Source organism: Phalangium opilio, unplaced genomic scaffold, assembly GCF_054372755.1.
Source record: "Phalangium opilio isolate 3A_F unplaced genomic scaffold, DU_Popi_V2 ptg000362l_1, whole genome shotgun sequence".
Lineage (NCBI taxonomy): Eukaryota > Metazoa > Arthropoda > Arachnida > Opiliones > Phalangiidae > Phalangium > Phalangium opilio.
Genome location: NW_028324231.1, coordinates 613,920 through 637,762, shown reverse-complemented (window position 1 = coordinate 637,762; position 23,843 = coordinate 613,920). Strand labels below are relative to the sequence as shown.

Below are 23,843 nucleotides of genomic sequence, written 5' to 3'. Positions count from 1 at the left end.
CGTTCACCTAACAACTTGGCGTAACCATGGTTATAATAACTAATCCACCGTCAACTTAATCCCGTTTAACTAGACCTAAAGGATAAGAAATCTTTGGAATTTTATAGACTGTCTATATCTGACCCCCCCTCCGTTAACCTTTAACCCCCAACTCCCAAACTCCCACTTTAAGTATGAACGAAACTTCATCGTTAAAGATTAAAGGTGCCCAAAACCTGTTGGGGTCACTGATCTTTGGCGGTTCGACCCCGATAATGAACTCTAGTGACCTTTACGCGGAAGGCGGTTCGACCTCGACTTTCTTCAACGAAACTGATTTAAGGGCCTATTTGACCATGCATTTGGGACCCCAACGATTGGCCCTGGGAGCCCTGATACCCATAACAATTGTCTACGCCGTTATATTCGTCACCGGGACCGTCGGAAACATCAGTACTTGTCTGGTCATCGTCAGAAGTCCGCATTTGCAAACAGCCACCAATTACTATCTCTTCAGTTTGGCCGTTTCGGATGTCCTAACCCTACTACTCGGTAAGTTACTTAATTAAAATTAATTTCACAAGTATAGATAATAAGTTACATAGAGAATGGGGAGCTTCTTCTATAGACAATCGTTGCGCGTGAATTCACGTTTGAAATTAAAATTATTTTGTCACCGATTACAGTGTTGTAATGTAACTATGGCAACCGTGAGAGGGGAAGGGGGTTGATAAGTTAATATATATTTATTTAGATTGGGGCAAAGAAAAAAAAAATTCACATTATAAAAAGGTGAGGTTCATTATTTACATTCTAGAGTTGATCCGCTCCCGGGTAGTGGCAGTTTACGACATTTTCCCAATCCCCCATCAGGGTTCGTACAAAATTTTTGGAATGAAATTCCCTGACTTTTCCAGGTTTTCCCTGACTAAATTCCACAAATTTCCCTGACCATATGCAATAACTTACAAGGCGTAAATATATGAAAACCAATCAAAATTCACTCGAATCATTTTTGCACGAGTTGTCATTGTTATAAAAATAAGCCAATTAATTCGTTTAAATTTAACCATAAGTAAATCATAAATAACCGGAGCGAGCGAAGCGAGCTCCGCGAATTTGGGGTTCTGCTCAAGTCTCAGACAACACTTTTTTGGTCACCCTTATACTGTTATCCAGACTATCAATTTCCCACCAATATATTTTTCCCTAACATTTCCCTGACTTTTTAGGCACATTTTCAATTTCCCTGACTTTCCCTGACCTTTTAGGCCCATTTTCAATTTCCCTGACTTTTCCAGGTTTTCCAGGTTTTCCAGGTCGTGTACGAACCCTGCCCATATGGGGTTAAAATCCAGGAGCTGTCAATACCCGGATAGTTTATTTGAACGTCAAGGAAAGTTTCAAGTTTATATTTGTTTAAAGAGATCCCGGGTTTCCGTTCCCAAAAATAGAATGCAAATAAATATCGCCCAAAATCAATATTAAAGGATTTAAATTGGTTTTGCCAAGTATCACCTACGATTTTAATAAAAAAATAATTATTTTTTTCAAAAATAATGTTTAGGGAAAGCCAACTTTCAGGGGTTTTGCAGCCCATGTTATTTCAATAGGCCCCTGTAGAAATGTTTACCACGCAATACACTAGTAGTGTTTAAGGGGAAAGATACCTACCAGGGGCTATGTAAAAATATAACGGAAATTTGAAATGAACATTTATTATTAATAAATAAATAATTAATTAAATAATTAGATAAATAAATAAATAAATAATTAAATAAATAAATAAATAAATAAATAAATAAATATATAAAAATTAAGGGGGTTATTTTTAATAAGCCTTTAGAATGTATTTCTCCATATCATATCCTATAGGGGTGGTCCATCTAAATCACTCGGACACTAAGAAAGTGACCGCAGGCAGAAACAGAAATATCTGGGTCAAGCATAATTCAAGGAGGCTTACAAATAAGTCTATAAATAATTTAGCTTTCCCTTTTCATACTTTGATTCCGAGAAAGAATCTGATACATTGTCCGAGCTAGTGTTAGCGAGTTCATTATACAAGGGGCGTTGTCGCGGCCACACCGACAGCGAGAAAAACAACCTCCGACGTCATTATGACGTAACTAAATGACGGGAAAACTAAATTACCAAGGCGATAGATTAAAGAACGATATATATTTTTAATAGAAACTTTCTTTTTTCCTTTCTAAAAATGCCGCATTGCCCAATTACTATCGAATAAGGGGTGGTCCTTTAACAAAATGGCGGGAAATATAAGAGATCTTCTTGGCCCAACCAATATGATTGCTTATTATTTTTGCTATTTGGAGATATTGGTTCCTCTTTATCTAAACCCGATATCAATGTTCCATTCCCTTCTATTAGGAGTTATCGATAAAAGAACTTGGCCCAAAAACATATATATAGACGGCACGTCATTTATTTATAGAAGTTACTCCAATATTGTAAGACTTATGGCTTCAAAAAAGAGCCCACTGTATCGCGTTCAAGATCAAAATAATTACGCCTTTTCCTTTCGAAGTTGGGAATCCGATTCATAATCTCCTTGCCCCTTCCCCCCTCCCCAGATTGTGACGTAATTCGCGCGTGACTTCATTTTAAAAAGAAGACGCGCGTGATTTATTATAATAAAAATATTTGTCGGCGCGTGATCTTATATATTATGCACGCGCATATTTAAGAATACTCCCATTTTTTGGGCGCGAATTTTTTTGTGGCACGAGATTTGAGGCGGTATTTTTTTTTGGCGCGAGAGTTCATTGAACTCGTGTCGCGCACGCGCTAACTATTAATAATATTATAAAATAAAAAAGGGTTAATAAAATAAAAAAAATGTTCCCGTCGTTCTTAAGTAAAAATGTCCATAAAATAAAAATCGAGAAAAAGAAATTCTTAAGAGTCGAAAGGAATATGGTTGGAGCTGAAACTTTTGACATATTACCGAAGATATCTTCCAGTTTAAGGGAAAATGGATGAATTTTAAAAATGGCCCGGTGATATCCGATATCGAGAGAGACTTTTAACAGTTTTATATATTAACTTATATTAACCGAGTTTTCGAGTAATTAAATAAAAATAAACGGGTTCTTTTAGTTCCATCAAATAACAAGGCGTCTTAAAAGTGCACTTTTTCAAATCAGATACACTTATTTCGTCGGGGTCTTTTTAAAAATTAAAAATAGGTTTCCAAACAAAATAAAAAATGGGAATGAAATAAGTTTTCCATGGAATTTCAAGAAGTTTCGACTCGAGTGACGAAAATAAAATAGAAGCTAATAAATCCTGTATAAGTTTTAGATGTCGAAAAATATCTCTCCAGCCCAAAAATGTGACAAAAAAATATATTCTCTCTCCTTATAAAGAAGGATAAAATTTTGCGGTGAAATTCTATCACGCTTAAGTCGATTTCTTTAAAATATATCCTTCTAAAAAACTCGGAGGGGGGAGGGAGAGCCCCACTCAACATTCTCTCCCCCCCCGGGGCAGAAAGAGAGAGAGAAATCGGAATGATTTGAGGCAATTTTTCAAACCTGACACTCTCTTGCCTTTAACTTCCCAAATCCCGGAAAAATAAGTCCCAAAAATACTTTCGTTTATGGCCGCCAGGAGAAAGATAACTTCCGCCGAAACTCCCCCTTACCCCCTGTCCCCAATCTCAAACGCATTGTTATTTCCTCCCCCCCCCTTCTCCTAGCTCGCGAAACTATAGACGAATTCGGAAACCCCATACTCAGAAAACAACTTTCAGGGGCGCTAGCCATATCGGGGGCCAAATATTTGTAATAACACATCACGGTAGATGGCGCTTAAAGACTTGCTCTTGATATTAATTATTTTCTTAAAAATTTTTCGTGTTATTTTGCGTTTGTATATATACAAATAAATTTGTACCTAAGATCCAAACTTATTTATGTCAAAATTGATATAATTATTACAAGTGCAATTAGTTATTATTTCTCGTTTTAAAGTGTAGGGGGCGAACTGTTTAAAAAAGCGCACTCTCGTGCTGATTGGCTAGACGGATCCGTGAGCAGACGATGCTAATGACGTGGTGCGTAATTCTAGCCAATCAGCATGAGAGTGCGCTTTTTTAAACCGTTGTCCCCCTACACTTTAAAACGAGAACTAATAACTAATTGCACTTATAGTAATTATATCAATTTTGGCATAAATAAGTTTGGACCTTAGGTACAAATTTACTTCTATATATATAAACGCAAAATAACACGAAAAATTTTAAGAAAATAATTAATATCAAGAGCAAGTCTTTAAGCGCCATCTACCGTGATGTGTTATTACAAATATTTGGCCCCCGATATGGCTAGCGCCCCTGAAAGTTGTTTTCTGAGTATGGGGTTTCCGAATTCGTCTATTTCCAGACATTTTTCTTTGAGATACAAAATTTTTAAATCCTAAAGAATAAAGAGAGAGTTTAGCGGAATTTATTTATCGATTTTTGAAATTGCGCGAGCTTCATTTTATTTAGTTTTCAAATCTAAATTAAATTTCACGTGTTTTTCCTTTCTTTCAGTTTTCTGCGCGTGAATTTTTGTTCTCTTTTAAAAATTAATCACGCGGCGTCACGTGAATTTCTTTATTTTCACGTGAAAAATTGGTGCACGTGGCTCAAATTAATTTTTTCAAAAATTTGAAAAATGACATTTAGGGGTATTTATAAAAATGTATTTGTCTTAGCGGGGAATCTATTTATTTACCGATGTCAACTTCTTTCGATGCGAGAGATTGAAATGAAAAGACGTTTAAGCTCTTAAGGGGGAAGACAACTGAAGCCTAATCAAAATAGCCCGTTTTAGTTCGAGTCCAGTCCCCAAAATAATGGCCCAATACGGATAAAATTTTACTGACTAATAGTTCAAACCTTCTCCTAACGATTAAAATATTTTTCATTATTTTTAACTCAATATTTAAGTCAGAATATTTTTTCCCGCCGGTGAAGTTTTGGATGTAGTTATTCGAGTCCAACTCTTACAATTCAATACCTAATGTTTTGTCCAATATGTCATTCGAAAGACAATTTTGAGTTGTATCGATTAAAATAATTTTCAATTAAATCCGTCCACTAATAAAAGAGCTGCACCAGAAAAACTTCAAATTTAGACAGCTTCAACACTTAATTCCTAGAGGGCACCCTATCTGGGTTTAGGCTAAACTCTGAACTTCTCATACTATGTAGAATTTTTCCTTCTATGCTGGTATAAAGACTGGCGGAACGAAGGGCAAAGGTAAAACTGGTCGGCTGGCCCCCGCAGCGAGATTTTGAAGTTCTTTTGTTGTACAGAACTACCGAGGGGAGGGGTATATACGGGAGACTATGAATGCGATTTAGAAAGGCTTCATTCGCTTCGTCAAAGAATTTTGCTGCTCGTGGATTTCGGGACTATTCCCGCTTATCACCAACAAAATTCTAGTTTATCCTTCTTGAAATTAGGTCTCACCGACCCTTTCCCGGGTGTTCAAATAAAATTAACTTTATTAAATGATTTTTAATAATTAAAGTCTAATCGATTTAGATTAATTTAAAGTAATTTTCATGTTATTTTATTATTCTAAATATAGATAGCTTCCACTAAAAGGGCTAGAGATATTTCCTCCCCCTCTCTTAGCTTTAACTGCAGTGCAGTGTTGTCAGGCCCTCTGAAATTAGCCGAGTTAGTACGAGTGAAACTGAATTGCTAGCCTTCCTCTCTACATTTTGTTTGGCTCACAAACGGTCTGGCGTCGAAAAGAGATGTGGTCGTTGTCTGATACTTGGTGTTGCCGCAATATTTCTTCCTATAATGTCGATGGCGCTTTTTGCGACTAAGAACTTTACTTGGTGGTCTTTTTTTTCTAATAACTTTATTTTTTTCTTAGGGGTGATTAAGGAAGACTTAACTCTGTTGCCACATTTTGATTTCGAAGTTGGTTAGCGATATAAAGTCTTAGGAAAAGTTTTGCTAAATTAATTAAAAACTAATCTCGTTGTAACAAAATTGACTACTAGTGTCGGTAGAGAGGGGAGTAGACTGTGTATCCCTCCATCTGGGCTCGCTCTTGTTAGAGGGGATACTGTACGCGCCCAGTAGGGGATGACACTGAGCTAAGAGAGAAGAGTATGACGTTTGCATACGCAGCATCGCCATTACTGTATTAAAATGATGCAAAGGTTCACTAACCGTAAACTACGTGTACATTTTAGGAGTAAGACTCACACCTTATCTGACACTCAAATTATCCCATCTTTCGAAGGCATTAGGCCTAGTCCAGACCCTCTTAAATGTCACCATGTTTCAGATGAATACTTCAGTGCCTTCAAAATTATACTAAATGTATTTCAATAGGGAAAAGAAGTACAGCTCTAGTTTTATAGGTATTGTAGTTTCAAGAAAAAAAACTTTCTATTGAAAAAAGGGGTAACGGTGTCACGCGAGGGGCAAACCACTCGCGTAATGGTGGTCAATGAAAGAAATTGTGCTATCCAAAGATAAAATTCCCGTAACATTCCCAGGTGTTCGTAGGTCAGGTGGACGGATTTAATTGAAACTTGCAGCTCAAAATTGTCTTTCGAATGACATATTGCGCAAAAAATTGGGTATTGAATTGTAAGAGCCAAAACTTCACCTGCGGGAAATAATATTCTGACTTAAATATTGAGTTAAAAATAATGAAAACTATTTTAATCGCTAGGAGAGGGTTTAAACTATATGTGAGTAAAATTTTATCCATATGGGGCTATTATTTTGAACACTGGACTCGAACTATTTTGGGTTTTCTTCAGTGGTCTTCCCCCTTAATGAAAAATGTCGAGGTGAACATCCCCTCGGGTTCAGGTCGCTATCTATCCCTGATCAGTAACGCCCTTTCCCTTTCACTGGTAATCTTAACCGCGCTTGAAAAAAAAAAAAAAAACTCCCCATTTTCAAGATGCGAGATCAGGTTCGTCTCACCTAATGTTCAATACATTATAAAGCCTTCATGACAGTTATTTCTATCGGCTATAGTATAGCGTTAAATAATAATAAATAGTTAACTGAATTCCGGTACAGGGATGGTTTATAGAAGGAAAACTTCTAAATAGCCACTATAATACCTACTACACGGGGGATAGAATTGTGTTATTCCCCGCAGATCTGAGCGCCATCGTTTGAAAAAGATTCGAAGTTTAGGTCAGTGGTCCTCCCCCTTAAGGGATGGACGTCAGTTGAGAGGCGATCTGGTGTATCCACGCACCCTGCACCAATGCACCAACGCACCACCAAAAGCGTGGGGATCCGAGTTAAGGCAAAAAGAGATTCGGGTCACTGAGTGTAATCCCATTTTGATGGCTGAAGCTCCGGGGATTTTTCGGGATTAACTAAAACTCAGGCTACTATACCCTATCCGGAAGTGGTGGATACTTCTAGCTCGCCCCCCCCCCCCCCAAAAAAAAGAACAGAGGGTCCTAGCTTCCTATAAGACGCAACAAACAACGAGGGCCTTTCCCGCCAAAAATTCCTCCTTCTTAGAAAATACCCATTGTTTTCTTAGAAAATGATTTGACACTCCAGGGGATTTGGGGGAAAGAAAGGGTAAATAACGTAATCTTATTCAAAGTTTCCCAAAGTTGATAATAAGTTAATTCTTCTTGCAAAATATTTTTAATAATATCAAGACCAGACGCAGTTACGAGGGAAATTCGGGTCTACAAATATTACGTAATGTTAAATCAGTTAAGAAGTAAAGCGGTCTTTGGCCTAAATTAAGGCCAACTATTTGACTTGAGGTCAATATTTGTAAACGGCAAAAGGGTCAATCACTTTTCGCGCCAATTTTAATAGCGCGTGCACCAAGTACACCCCAAATTGTAGCTCGCGCTCGTCACCCCTGGCAACGCTTATTCCGAGGGGTCGGACACGCGTAGAATAGAAATTTCTCCTAGAGAAAGCTAGGGAGTATCCGTGGCCTCGGTTGACTTCTACTCTCTGGCGGTTGGATCTTCTTTTGTTAAAAAGGACGGACTGGGGGGGGGGACCACGGAGGGAAAATCCATTTATCAGGAAAATATCGCGAGCTTTGAGCCTCGAGGGCCAAACCTCTATTGGAACAGAGTCCCACTTCGCCCCCACCCCTCACTACTCAATCAAAATATCTTCGCAGTTCACCACCGTTTTATGCAAAAAATAACCCCCCAATCATGAATTGAAACTACGCAACTAATAATATTGAATGATCATCCAACTAAATGCGACAAAAAGTTGAGTCACAGCTTAAAATTGGTTAGTGATCAATTTATAATTTTGCGATTCAACTTGTTCAACCAACTTCTGTTGACACGTGTCCCAACTAGTTTACTCGCATCAAGTAAAGGCTTTTTCATACGATATAACTTTTGACTCAACTAGATGGGTCAAAAAGTTGAGTCAGCAAAAATTGGTCACTGATAAAGTTTCAATTTGGTGGTTCCACTTGTCCAACTCCAGTTCACAAGATTAAACTAGTTTATTCAAACTGAAGTTGACTCATCTAAAGGACTCAAAAAATTGTACCGTCTGAAAAGGCCGCTTAACTCTTCTAAATGAGTCAACTCGAGTTGTATCGTCTGAATAGGCCTTAAGAAAGCCTCTCTTTCTCCGTTAACAGAGTAAGCATTGGAATGGTCTATTGCCGAATTTTCATTTTGGTTATAACTTTCTGTTCAGGAAGTTCATTCAATATTCTTGAATGCAATGAGGGCGCGTTTGAAAGGGGGCCGCGGCCTGCGGTTGGGGAATTTGGGCATGCCCGGGCTCCCTAAAGAAGAAGAGCGGGGCGTGCTTGGGCATCTCCCAAATGTCATTATTTCTAACCGTTTCCAAAGGTGTATCCAACAAAAATGATAAAGTTACGCGCGTACATATCGCCAGGCGAGTGGCCGGGCCATTTTTGCGGCGTGCCTTACACTTTATTCCTTTTCTTTTCATTCTTTATTTTTAGACTATAACCTAATTCTTATAGGGGACACTTCCCCACCCAAGTTGCCTGTCAAATTATCATCAAAAATTTGGGTTATCGAGTTCATTTCCAAGCAAATATCACTTGAAATACGAATAAAGGAAAAGGTACCGCGAAATGTTTAAGTATTTTTTAAAAATTGGGCAAAAATTTAGGCATACCAAAATTCCAGGAGGCGCTATTTATTTATTTATTTATTTATTTATTTTTACTAATCTAACTCGAATGAAAAACATTAATTTCGACCGAGGAATTCCTTTTTACCAAAGGTTCTTTCGGGTTATCGACTTTTTGTTTTTGGTAATTACTTATTTGGACCTAGTGAGGGAGGGAAGGGAAGGAAGGCGACCCCCGTAAGAAAAGGTAATTAATGCCGCTGGACTAATTACGCTAACGAGAGCTCGTTACCAACCGAAAGAAACTTCCTCGACACACGGCCCCCAATAATTGTTATTTTTTTATTATTATTATTTGTTTTTTTCCGGAAACCCGCCTTTCCCAAGCATTCCGAGATATCTATTATTAGAATGCCAATTTTTGCATGCAAAGTTCAATATTTTTTATTTCTTTAATTTGACACGCGCGTGAAAATAATTTCCATTAGCGCACGTGCACTTTTATTTTTAAGTCACGTGAGTTTATCCCTAGGCCTAGGTAGTTCTATTTATTTATTTCAAAGTTTGAATTATCTTTGCGCGTGAATTGAATTTTTTTCCAAAATGAACTTCACGTGCGACTTGAATATTTTTTTCAAAATGAACTCCACGTGCGATTTGAATTATTTTTCTTTTTCAAAATGAACTGCACGTGCTTTAATAAATAATTAATAACTTTTCGACTGTCTCGTGCGAATGACAGAGGGGTGGGGCATTTACTTCATTATTATTATTATCCGGGAGTTTCATTCTTCGCCTTCCCCCCCATCCCCCGGAGGGAGGGCTTTCTAAGTACCATCATCATTTTGTGTCAGTGTAATACAGTTCCTAACAAGTTGGGAAAACCAAAATATTACCTCTCCGAGTCAAGAGGTCTACTACTACAAAGTTATTTTTCTAATATGGAATTATTTCTCTTTTTTGAAGTAAAAATTTACGAAATATTGAAGCAGTATTCCAAGCATAGCGAATATACAGTAAAGCAGACGACATTTTACTTCCAATAAGGATAAATCTTGGACATATGGAAATCAGTTAATGGCAAAAAGAACAGGAAATGAAGTCTACGCTTCAGCTGTTTACCCTATATTCTGATAGCTACATTCACAACTGGTTAGCAGTGTAAACACTATCGTCTCGTCTCACCTCAACAATATTCTTAGTTTGCCAACATGAATGTTAACGTTAAATAATACCAAAGATAAATTGTAGCTAGACGCACTGATAGTCAATGCGCACCATAAAGAGAATAAAAACTCTGTAGCTTAGCCCTACTAATCTAATTGCCACCATCATCTTTTCTTCTATTATAATATCTAAATATGATTATTTAAACGTGAATTTAACTTTCGGCTCACTCTGAACCGTTAATGTCCCTTCACCACAGACACGATAATCAAAACCCAAAGTTTACTCCACCTCAGGTCTCAATTATTTACTCTTTGGTTCACTAAGCCTATTGCGGATCAAACTTGATTTACCCGACAGAATCCAGGCCTTAGATTTCTTCGTGAAATAGCTAAACCAAGGATTATTCTATATACAGATGTAGTATAGCTTAAGTAATATATAAACAGAAATTTCAAATAATAATATTAAAAAACATCGTTGTAATATCAAAATGAAACAGAGCTTTAAAGCTACAAAAGTACTAAATGCATCGTAATTACGAAAAAGATTTCCACATATTCACTTTATATTATGGAAAAAGTGAATATTAAGGTTCTGTAGGATTTCTTAACACATCAAAACAAAGCGAACTGCTAACTCGGCGCACTAGTGTAACAATGGACGGACACACACAGACAAAAACATAGACTGCTTTTTAACTCTTTCCGTATTAATTTTGAATTGAGAAAAGAGATTATCTTAAATATTAAAATTAATATTTAATATTTTCTTCGTTAGTTGTTCGCCTTATTGAGCGTTACATCGTTTTAAAAAAGAATAATTAAACAACCTTGAGAGACTTGACTAATATTGACGTTTGAATTGAAGGATATGACTGTTGTTTCGCCTTACCCAAATAGGTAGTATATAAAGGATTCGAATCGCAGCTGTAGATAAGAACATCGCAATTGCGTGAACCTTGGAGGAAGACCCCTCCATTGGAAGGCTAGACGTTTCTCGTAACCCTAGCCGATCGCCGCGTATGTCTTAACCTTAAGGATGATGGTGGTGTTAGAAGCCAGGTGTACAGACTGGTGTCCATGTGGGATGGACAAAAAACAAAGACCAGAAGATGGTGCTGTTAGAAGCCAGGTGTACAGACTGGTGTCCATGTGGAATGGACAAAGACGAGAAGGTGGTGGTGTTTAGTAGCCAGTAAGTAGAAACTGGTGTCCATGTGGAATGGGTGAAATACTAGAAGATGGTGGTGTTTAGAAGCTAGTAAGTTCAGACTGGTGTCCATGAGGGGTGGACAAATGAACAGAGTTGTTAGACAGGCAATGGAGTAATAGCCTGTAAGTGGAATACAATTTCCGGGACTGTAAATGCGGTCTGGAAATTGAATACACGTTTGCTCCGATTTGCAAACTGCGAACGCGGTCACGTGGGTATAACAACGGACAGACGGACAGACAGACAGACAGACACGTCGAAATTAGAACCTCTCCGTGACATACGTCACTCGGAGAGGTAAAAATATTATCGGAAACGCGGAAATAAAAAGGCAGTTCCCCCCCCCCTCTTAAAGAATACGATGTCGTGGAAACTTGTGTCGGGAGCTTTTCATTGTGGAAGTAGTTTGTTCCTTTTTCCAAGTCGTTTAAGAGATTTGACATTGACGGATGGGGCTCGACTCGACCCCGTCCGTCCGTACTTTGACCGTATAAACCGAACCCGAGAGGTCAAACACTCATTTTTCACCTACACCCCATATTTTCCAGCTTTATTGATTTTTAAAAACTTATTTAACTCTTAAGCGAACCATAGTTTTTAAAGTTTAAAAAAAGAGCATCGATTTAGTGGGGAGGAGTGTCCGACCCCTTTTGGCCGAAGGGCTTGACTCGGATTTCTTAGAAAGAAGCTAAGTAGCCCAACAACTTTTCCAAGGAATTCCCGGATTAAGTTGCGAGGGACTATTTTCTCCTTAATATAACTTGAACATTATCAATCCCTCCGCCATATCTTTCCCTTCATTGCAAAGTTAAAGCGCGTTATCCTTTTCCGTTACTAGAGCGAAAATATGGCACGGGGGTGGGGGAGGGGAGGGGGGAAGGAGTCAAAGACTAAACCGCTTCCTGATTTCTAAAGGACCCAACCTATTTTTATTTATTTTTGATGTTTATATTTACGTATCCTGCCAGCCATCTCTTTTTATTTAAAATGCATGCAAATTACTTAGTACTTCCTTAATCTAGCCTATATGTTTCCCGTTCCATTATATTTTGGATCATATACTCCCACGATTCATTTTCTAAATGACGTCATCAAAATTTAAACCCCACCTATTTCATTTAAACGATTTCATTTTGAATGGGAAAATTTCCCGCCAAATTTCCTCGTGGAAATACGGAGTGCACGAGGGAAATAAGAATCACGCGCGCTCGATTTGGCGCCAAATTTGCTCGTGCAAATACTTCTTAGATCACGAGGGAAATAAGAATCACGCGCGCGCGCGCTCGATTTGGCGCCAAATGAAACGAGAAATAAAATGATACCCCCCTCCCCCCCATCCCGGGGAAAGCGCGTGCGGAAAAAAATATTTGGCGCGTGAAATAAAAAAAATGACCTAATGATAGGGACTAATGGCAGATCGGCGCCTTTTAACGCGTTAGGATCTGTGGGGGAATAATAAAGGATGCCGATTCCCGTTAAAAAGGGAAAAAAGCAAGCAATCTGATCAGCGAATGTTTTATAACAACTGGGGGATTCCTACAGTTATTAAAAGGACAAGAAATTAATTGCAGGTAAAGAAAGCTTAACTACGTTACGTACATTCCAGAGAATGCAATATAAAAGCAGTGTAGATACAGGATGAAAAAGAGCAAAAAACAATTGTATCGATTTAGCTAGCAACCGAAATAAACAAAGAATTAAAGTGATACTAAAATACTCCTACTGCAGCAGCGGAAAATGTTTCTGAATTAATTACTTTAATTTGTAGAAATTATTAGGCATATACAATTCTTTTATAAATAAATGAACCATTATTTTTCCGGTATACCATTTTAGTACCACTTTAAGATTCCTTTCCTATCCGCGCCTCAGACTTCTTGTCTGACATGCCAGCGCCCCCTATACACATCCCCCCCCCTCCGGCTGCGGTGGCTATCAATTCTTTTTATAAGAGTTGCGTGGTCAAGATTAGGCCTAGCGACCCTACACTTTAGTTCCATACAAGATGGAGTGCAAATTTGAAAATACATTTAGAAAGCGGAGAATTTATAGAACAACGTCTCATGAATTTTCGTGGACAAAATATGAAAGTTGTGGGTGGGGGGGGGGGAAGAAACGCCCACGCAAAAATGTGAAAGATTTACCGATTTTGGGTCCCCGTTAATACGCCCTTAACTTTGCTCCCATAATAGATAGAGGAAATTTAAAAATAGGACTAGAAAAGGGACATTTCATCGAGAATAATCTCTAAATATCAAAACAATAACTTCCAAAATCCCCCCCCCCGTCCCATAACATTTATTTACATCGAGTGAAAATGTTTGAACGCGATCATTCCAAGTAAAAGTATGCATTCCCGGTCGGATTCAATTCAATCCAGACCACACACTAAAACCTCAACCAAAGAAAGGAGAAGAGAAGTAGAGGTTCGCTATCTCTCGTCTATAAAGCAATTGAAAAAGAAAAAAAAACCCAGGGAACAGAGAAAAAATAAATAAAACAGATCCCCCATACAAAAAAAAATAAATAAAAACATTCTTGGTTGGTTGGGGCAAAAACCAAAATCCTATTTGTTATAGGGAGCGGAAGTAACGCGGACCATACAATCGGCCAGCAAAGACACCCCCCCCCCCCCTAAGAAGGGGGGTCAAGGGGTAAATGACCATATAGTATAACCCCCATGCAGTCATTCCTTTTATACAAAATTGCATTCCCCAAATGTAGATGAACACAAACATTTCCCAATAATATTATTTTGTACGCTTCAATATTCTTAACTCAGGGAGCCCACACTAAATTTTAAATTACTTGTAGGAAAATTACGCGTATTTATAGGAAAATATAGGACTAAACTCGCTTATATATAATTATATTTTGGCTTAAACTATGTGGAAAAATACAGGTTAATTCAATTATATTTCGATTAAAAAATAGTCTATTTAAAATAATTGGCTTTTAAAAAAATGAGATTTAAAAAAAAAACATTTCTTCAATTAAAATTGGAAAAAAAAAACCTTAAAATAACGGACGGCCATTTTGAATTTGATCGGGACCCCCCATCCCCCCACGTACCACCCATTCACGGCACCTACGGCTACGGGACGAGGCCTAATTATTCAGCCAGAGCGAAGACAACATCTTCAGCGGCGATTATCTCGGATCCCCCGTACTCCCGTCCCCACCGGCATCCCTGCACCTCGAGCTAAGCCTAACCTTCACCTTCACTTAACCCTAACCGCGGCATTTGAAAAAATTAATACTTGACAAAAAGACAAACTTACAGGATGATTTGAACTTCAAAATGATTAGAATCCTTAGTTCCTCGATCTTGGCACACTTTTGATCACAAATTTAATCCATTTTGGCCTAATTTTCATTATTTAAATCCGACTTAAAACAATTAAGAATAAGCGATTATCTGTCGTCAATCAAAGAACTAACAAAGGAAAGCCTGCACTGTGCCGGGGCGAGAGGGAGGGAGGGAGGGGGTCCCGGACTCTCGAAGTTTCGGGAAGAAGGGGGGGGGAAGGAAGAAACAGAGAAAGTTGCGTTTCTAACGGTTTATTTGAAATCGCGCTCTTAGAGCGAAAGCGACGTAACTCCCGATGGAGTGGAGCCTATTTTCGCGGGCTTTTTAATAAACGCAAAGGCTCAATTCAAAAACGTCGTAACTTACAAAATTACAATTTAGCTCGACGCGTTAAAATTGTCATTTTAAAGCCGCGTTTCTTCTTCTAAATTTGACGTTGAGAAACGAAATATTAAAATGCAATTTTATGACAAAAATACAGGATATTATAGGCCTAGGACCTTCCGTGAAATTATAGGTGATAATATAGGCATAGGACAGGTTCAAAAATATAGGATTTTATAGGAGCGCTGGGCTCCCTGTTAACCAAAACGAGATAACCTAGCATTATCATTAAATTCCCTTGACCCCCATGACGTAGCTTTGTCCCCCGAACACGAGTGTAATGTTGGTTGAAACACTTCTACAGGGGCCGTACAGTTAACATAGGCATGAAAACCCCTGAAAGTTATTTTAGCCCGAATCATTCAAGTGAAAATAAATTGATAAAATTGTATCGATGTTACATATTAATATAGGAACCTCTTTTGAGCGTTAATCATTGAATATTTTAAGGACAATAATTTCTAATTTAATTAAGTGCTCATTGATAAAACAATCCAATCATAACTCGAAATCGGCGGCCATCTTGGGGGGGGGGAGCAAAATCTCCTACAACATTTTCGACCGCGTAAAAACTGGACAAAGAACAAGGGTGGCTATTTATTAGGCACTAAATTTCCCTCCTTCGGCCTATGAAAGCTATACATCTCGCGAATCAGCGGGGCTGGTCCCCCCTCCCCCCCTAAAAAGGCTGATGGTTTCCATGGCAACGGAGACCATTCTTTAAGAACGTTTCTTCAAGTTACAGAATAAGGAAGGCAATCGAGGGACAGCTTTCTTCTCTTCCTTAACAAGTTAATAATAGCGTGTCCGAATTTTGGGGATTGGAGGGGGGGGGCGAAAACCCCCGTTAAAGTTTCCTACAAACTTTGCCACTTTCTTATAACAAAAAATAGGAAATAAATGCTTTCAACTTTATATATATAGCCTATAGCAAAAGGAAAGCCCCCCCCCCATGCACTATCATTTGGAAGAGATACTAACGCACTTCCGATTATGTGTTTCTGTCCATATCCAGAGAACAAGCCATGTTTTTATCGGTAGTTAGGGAAAATTGTTTCCCCGGTAAATTGTTCCTAAGATATCGCTCGCTCGCTAGCCATAGCCGGGCCTAAAAAAATCATGGACTTCTTTCATCCAATAAGCAGTGAGAACAAAAAAGCTTAGGGGTTACGGGCCCCGTCATTTCTCTATCTCGTCATGACGTCAAGAGCAAGTATAACAAATAACCTATAAACGGAACACGTGCTTATAATAGGAAAAAAAAAGAGCGCCAAATTCCTCGCGCTGCATGCATGTGATTCTTTAAGTCGCGCGCGCTTCGAAAAAGGCGCCAAATTAAATCGAGGCACGAGCCGCGATTTCACGCGCGCTCAGGTGTGACGTCATTCAACAAATCGAGGCACGAGCCGCGATTTCACGCGCCAAGCAAAAAAAGGCGCGAAGAAGATCTCGTGCAAGCATCTATTTTGATTTATTTTTGGCAATTTTCAAGCCCCGCTTTGTTTTCTTTGTTTTTGATGATAAAGTATCGTTTATAATCTCGGCGCGAGAGACTAAAGGGGGAACTACTTCCGGTGGTGGTTCTCTGTCACCGGAAGCGGAAACATTTAGTACGGGGGGGGGGGGAAGTGGAGGAGAAAGAGACGATGGACAGTCTTAGATCTTAACTATCTCTTTGATTCTCTGGCACGGCGCCTTCGGAAGTGACCGGGGGTGGGGGACGCTTTAACTTTTTCCCCCGAGGTTTGAAAAAGATGGGATGGCAACCCTGTAATGACCGTCGACAATAGATAACCCCTGTCCCCCTCTACTGTCCAGTCCCCGCTAAATCGGGGTAAAGCCTTTTGACCCGACAACTACTTCCTACGCGGCGCATTTCATTATTTATTTTTTTATTTTTGGACTAGAAAATCACTCTAGCATTTCTTAAGACCCTTTCAAAGAAAATTATTCCATAAAAGAAAATAAATATGCAAATCTAAGCTTCTTTTACCCCCCCCCCTCTAAATTAACTTATAAATTATAAAAACAACTCGGCTACTTTGATATCAGCGTATAACAACTTAATCTTAACCAATCAACAGTTGTTTACTTCCGTTTCTAATGGTATCATAAATAAAGGTATCGAGGCGGTCCGTTGACCTTGGGGTTAGACGGACAAACATCAAAACAGAACTAATTAGCCACCGCCAATGCTAGGCCCACTATCCAGTGTTCTTAATTTGTATTTATGGATGGCTATATTCGGACGGCCCTATTGGAATCCCAATGAGTTATATTGACCTTATCTGTCCGTCTGTCAGGGCGAAGTTTCATTTACTCTAACCTTTTCTCCCCCCCGCCCCCCAAGGTAAACGTCACGTGGCACGACCCACCATGCAATTCGTCCTATTTAGGTTTAATTTCATCGGGATAGTTAAATAGATAACTACACTTAACTTGATTGGGAGCTAAATCCGGTTTAATTATTGCCACGTTATGGTTAAAAATAAAATGCCAAGGCCTTAATTACTTTGCGCCTGGAAGTCTTTTAAATGAACCCATCTTCATACGCGGAATCCACAAATTTTACACTAATCGATAAAATTACGTTAAATTTAATTAAAACTCGATTAAAATTATAATTAACCGCGCAAAACAAAGGCTTACTAACTTTAGAGAATAGAGAGCGGCCCTTTAGCTCAAGGCGGGCGTATTCGGTGTTGGGATTTTACGGTTTACCGTTCTAGCTACCTCTCTCGTCTAGCTCTTTTCATTGACGTCATACGTGGGCGCCAAAGAATACGCGAGCTGTCTTATATGAGATATAAAGTTTGTATGTCCGGAAAAAGGAGAACGACGTTAAAGGCCTTTATATACGTGTAAACACGAAGGTCTTTTTGCATTCAAAATTGCTATACTTAATAATGTTCACCGTTATTTAGGATAATTATAATGTACCCACATTTAAAATGAAAAGACCAAGTATTTTGTATCAAATTTTATTTCAAGTAGTAACTTTTTTCATTTTCATTTTATCATCGTCAGCTTTGAAAGGTGATGGCAATAATTCATTCTTATAATAGTTCGTAGATTTGTAAAACCTTACATTAAATTAAAAGTTCATGGCGTAAATAATATTTACCTTTCAAAAAGAATTAGTCTGAAAGCCACTAAAGGCGAAGCGCAACGCGCCGTTACCGCCTAAGATTTGAATTTATAACGGATAATCGACCTCACCCTAAACCGTGAAAGTTAGGTAGGGGTGAAGAAGAAAGGGGGTATACAATTTTCAAAGTAGAGAGAGTTTTCTCTCTGGACGCAGCCACCGCAGATACTTGTTTCTAGCCCACGTATGACGTCATAGTAAGGGAAAAAATTACTAGAGCCCCCCTACTACAAAAAGGAGAATCTCCCGCTTACCACCCCTGAAGGATGCTCCGACCTAATAATGCGAAGCGGTATACAGACCTTGCCTTTAGCTAGCGTAAAACTTAGCATGGAGCAATATCAAAAAGATACCTAATTGCATTATATTGCCCTTTCAAAGAACACTCTATTGTAACTCCAAACCCCGATAAATATTATTACTCCTTGGAAAATTCTAACCCAGTGCATAAACTAGCGCCATCTATTTTTCAAAACTGGTAATAAAAGTTGCGTTTTCAGGGTTAAAAGGCGCCTTTGTCTAAAACGTGGCGCCATCTATGTTTCAAAACTGGTAATAAAAGTTGCGTTTTTGGTCTAAATCATTAAGCCTTGGCCCGATAATTTTAAAATAATGTAAATAAATTAAAAATACTTGCCAAACTGTCGCATTTTCGTAAAAAGGTTCCATTGGACTCTCGAGCATTCTTTAAAAAGACAAAAACAAATTAAAAACATATCTTAATAACTTTAAATTACGTTTGAAATTAAAACTTACTCTCCAGGCCCTAGAACTTGTTACTTGGAAAAGCAATACTTCGTTATTAGGTCAAATTTCTTGAAAAATAAAAGGAAAAAAAAGGCAATTAATTGGAGTACAAATTAAATTAAACTATTTTTAATAATTACACCAATGAGGGGCCGAGGAATTAAGCAAAATGTTCACTAACATTCGCTCCATTGAATTAACACGGACTTATTTTACAAAACACCCATTAACTCTGATTGTACTAGAGATACGGGGATGTCCTTTGAGTATGTTATAGTCCAAATTGTCCCCTTTCCAAGGATACTTAAAACTTAAGGTTCCACCAATCAGGGGCCGAGGAATTAAGCAAAATGTTCACAAACATTCGCTCCATTGAATTAACAAGGACTTATTTAGACGCAGCTTTCTAGAGCAGTGAGGGTTGCGGGTTATACCTTGAAGGACGAGACGTGGTGGCTCTAATGGTGGCGCTGGTAGCCGAGAAAGTGGCGCTCAAGGGGCGGAATTGTTACCAGGGTCAACTGGCTTCCTGAAGAAAGATGGAAGGGTTGGCTATAACATACTAAAAGGAGATCCCCGTAGCTCCAATAGAACAAGAGTTATGAGCCTACAAAGTTCAGTGTAAAAATCATAAGTAACATAATAACAATAAGTAAGACGATAACATTCGTTGACGAACATTTTGCTTAATTACTCGGCCCCTGTTTGTCGTAGCCCTACGTTTTTAGTGTGGTTGGATGGGGGACAAATTGGACTATTACATACTCAGAGGACATCCCCTTATCTCTACTAGAACCAGAGCTACGAGCCTCCAAAGTTGGGTCTAATGCTATTCCTATGGAGGGGTTGTTCGTTTACGTTTTGCTTAATTACTTGGCCCCTGTTTGTCGTAGCCCTACGTTTTTAGTATGGTCAGATGGGGGACAAATTGGGCTATAACATACTCAAAGGACATCCCCGTATCTCTACTAGAACCAGAGTTACGAGTCTCCAAAGTTAGGTCTAATGCTATTCCTATGGAGGGGGTTGTTGCTTAATGAAATTCCCCGTGATATTTTCCTAGCTGACGCTTAGCAACTCCGCGTTAATTATTGCCAAGCAACAAATGTTAATTTAAAAATCTGATAATTGTGGTTCGTATTATTTCAGGTCTCCCTAACGATTTATGGGTGTATTGGCGTCAATACCCTTACATCTTGGGTTCAACGACGTGCTCGCTGCGGGCCCTGGTGTCCGAAATGACCAGTAACGCGTCCGTCTTGACCATCGTGGCCTTCACGGTGGAGCGCTACTTGGCCATCTGCCACCCGCTCTTCAAACAGAAAATGTCAAACTTATCCCGAGTGGTCAAGATCATCACGGTTCTCTGGACGGTGGCCTGCATTTCGGCCATTCCCTTCGCCGTGCTGACCACGGTCAATTACGTCGACTACCCGGCCAACAGCGGAAAGATTATCGAGGAATCGGCCTTTTGCGCCATGGCCGTCGAAAACAACCACCGCAACATGCCCCTCCTACTCTTCTCGTCTTGCGTATTTTTCGTGGTACCCATGTCTTTCATAGTCGTCCTTTACGTCAAGATCGGACTCAAACTCAGAAGGTCAAAGGTCACTAGACACATTTCCGAGAATCACGGAGGTCAAGCCGGCCGACAGAGTTCATCCCGAAAAGTTCTTAAACTTTTGGGTACGTCAGTTTACGTTGAAATATTATTTCATTTTTAAAAAATTAAACCCCAATAGCGCGTAGAACTTAGTTCTTCAAAACTAACTCGAGTAGCCGATAACGGGGGGGGGGGTTGGCTAGGTTATATCCACTATAATTAGGTACTTGTACGTAAAGTATTTCCTCCTAGACCTCCTTGTTACCGTGGTAACGTTAAGAGGCAATTATCTTTGACAACACAAAATAAAACCGTGGACGAAGTTCCCTCCATTCCTGGGGATCTTAATGCTTAATTGAATCCCCAGTCCTTTTTACGAGCGTCGTAGTGGACATCTTCGCGACAACTATTACGGCTACCAACTATCTCGAGAACGGGCCCGGACTTAAAGAGTTATTAACTTTATAACATATCGCCTGACCCTTGACCTTCCCGTCCCTTCTTTTTATCATTATCTTTTTAGTGTCGGTAGTGGTTATTTTCTTTATCTGCTGGGCGCCGTTTCACGCCCAAAGACTGCTATTCGTCTACGTGGACGCCGAAGGATGGACGCCTGGACTCCGTGACGTCAACGAGAAATTATATTACGTCGCCGGTAAGCTATAGAATTTTTTCATTATCAGAAGAAGCGCGTGCTTCCATTTCCCGCCTATTTTCTCCTCAGACTATCTTTATTCATTATTCTCGCGCGATAAAAATGCACGCGCGTGGTTTCCATAGCAACCGTTCATTTTCCATGGCGCCGTTTCCATAGCAACCCCCAACCAAATTGAAAGGGTAGCGCGCGAGACATTTTTATCACGTGGAGTATAAATTTTTTCCCGCTTAATTTAAGATACGATAAAAATACCGCGAATATTTATTTTCAAGGTCAAACGAGGTTAAGATACGTCATTGAGCTAAGAAAGAAGTCCGTAATAATAATAATGGTTTCGCGTCTCATCCTAATATATAGAGAGAGGATTAGAGGAAAGACGTACTTAACTTTAAAGGCATTTCCGTGTAAGCCCGGGAAGATTATTTTTGGGAAGGGGATTTACTAACTTAAGTGGGGATTCGAATAGGCCTAACAACTCGGGAAAAGGTTCCCCCAAAGTAATCACGCGCTTTGTTTAAGCATTAATAATAATCTTAATATTAATAATCTTAATTGTTATTTCAAGGTTGCTTCTACTACGTCAACTGCACGACGAACCCCATCTTATACAACGTCATATCGCGTAAATACCGTCGGGCCTTCGGGGACACCCTGTGTTGCTGCTGTTTGCAAAAACGTCCCCACCCGGGTCAAATCTACTACTCGAGTCGCTACCAGGCGCGCTCCAGTTGCGGCCACAGTCAACAACACGTCAACGGTCACGTGGCCCTGGAAGACCGAGGAGACTTTAAAAAGGGGGCGGGAGGGGAAACGCGCGAGACCAAATACAAGCGAAGCGCGCGCTCCGCCTACAAATCATTTTGGCGCCAACCCCCTAAGCCCAACCCACCCGGCGCCAACGCCATTTCCAATCACGTGACCACGTCGTCGACATTAAGAAATGGCGCCAGTTCTTCACTTTCAGTTTATATTCCAAACGGGGATGCCCCGAAACAAAGCGGTGCAACGTGGCGCGCTCTGCTAACGACTGACGTCATAGAAGATTGAAATATAATAGCGCCATCTAGAGTCACTAAAGGCAGTCGCGGTGGTGAGAAAATAACTCTGGGTGCCCATCGCCATTAAGCCTTGGGGGATCGGAAGGTCAGATTACCCTGACGGAAGCCAAGAATCCCCGGAGAGATTAACTCTTGACCGTCATTCTCATGGGGAGAGCTAGCTAAGTTCGCACTACGTTATAGACATAAACAAAGAGAAAAGTGGCAGAGACAGGCAACGCGTTTGATACATTTTAAAGGTCTACTTTCAATACAAACTGCATTTTAAAGGAATAGTATCGGCTCACAAAATGTTAAGAGTATAGTTTTCGGAATTAAATTTGTGCATTTTTATTAGTTTAATCATAAGTTTATAAGTGATATGTTCCTTCCATAAGTTTGTCACTGATTACTGATGAGAGCTTGTAATTTTGAAGAGAGTGAGTGAGTGAGGTAGGTCATAGATTGGAGGAGGTGAAGGGGCCAGGGAGGGGCCTGGTGAGTGAGTGGGGCGCTGCTGTCAAAGGGGGCTTAGTAATGCAGACTAAATAGGAGTGCCTAGATGGAATAGATCCTAGCTGCAAAATTAATTTACCACCACCGAGTGTACTTAGGACTTCAATTGACTCGCTCCCCCTCGTTCTCCTTCTCGAACTAGTTATCTCGAGTACTTGTAAGTCTCTCAGTAGCATTATGAACTTGTATAGGGGTAGTGTCATACTTATGGAGCGAACATATCAGTAATAAACTTATGATTCTATAGTTAGAGGGAACGGAGCTTAAAGCCACCACCAGAATAGCTGGCAATTTCGAAGGCTATGGAAGAAATAGCGTGGTGGTAAGATTACGGTATCCGAATTAATGCGCTGATATATTGAAGCCATCTTTGGACAACAGAAACTATTTTAAGAAGAGCTTAGTACGGGACAATCTACTACACATCTACTCTTAATTTTGATCCGAAAATTAAAAACAGTCCTAACAGATCACGTCAAAATAAAACAGTCACGTGGCCATTCGCGTAATTAAAATCAGCAGGAGGAATTTTACAAAAAAGAAATCGTAACATAAATTTAATTAACTAATGTAAATTAATATTAGTATTAATTAAAAACCCTAATTGCTCATTATACCTAATCTATATTACAAAGGATGTGTGCTCCTAAAAAATAATTGATGTTTAAAATAAATTGTCTTTCACATTGAAAATTAATTAATAATAAAATAATAATAAAAATAATTATTTGCGAGCTTTAATTTTTTTCTAGGGATTTTTAAAAGAAACCTCCCAATTTAATATAGGTTAATTTTTGCGGGTCAAAAATAGACCTAAAAGGGTCATCTATAAATGTCCTAAAAAATTGGGGTCGAGTAAGGAAAAAAATAATAATTTTGACAAAAATTATTGCGTTAAAAAATTCTAAACAAAATCTCATGAAAAGAAACAAATTCATTGCAGTTTTTTTTCCGCAATTTAAATCC

At 39.1% G+C, this 23,843-nt stretch overlaps 2 protein-coding genes across 2 annotated transcripts in view; one reads left to right on the top strand and one right to left on the bottom strand.

The window, feature by feature from the left end:
• The window catches only part of LOC149597335 (NFX1-type zinc finger-containing protein 1-like), a 49,006-nt gene extending 34,090 nt beyond the window's left edge, over positions 1–14,916 (bottom strand). Inside the window, exon 1 of the mRNA XM_089861060.1 lies at positions 14,756–14,916. The gene's annotated coding sequence lies outside the window, so the exon portion shown is untranslated. The remainder of the gene's footprint in view (positions 1–14,755) is intronic.
• On the top strand, positions 224–21,134 carry LOC149597334 (neuropeptides capa receptor-like). The gene is made up of 3 exons (XM_089861011.1): positions 224–531; positions 20,213–20,749; positions 21,034–21,134. The coding sequence occupies exons 1-3, from the start codon at positions 255–257 to the stop codon at positions 21,132–21,134; spliced, it is 915 nt and encodes a 304-aa protein (XP_089717137.1). The 5' UTR covers positions 224–254.
• The last annotated feature ends 2,709 nt before the right edge of the window (positions 21,135–23,843 follow it).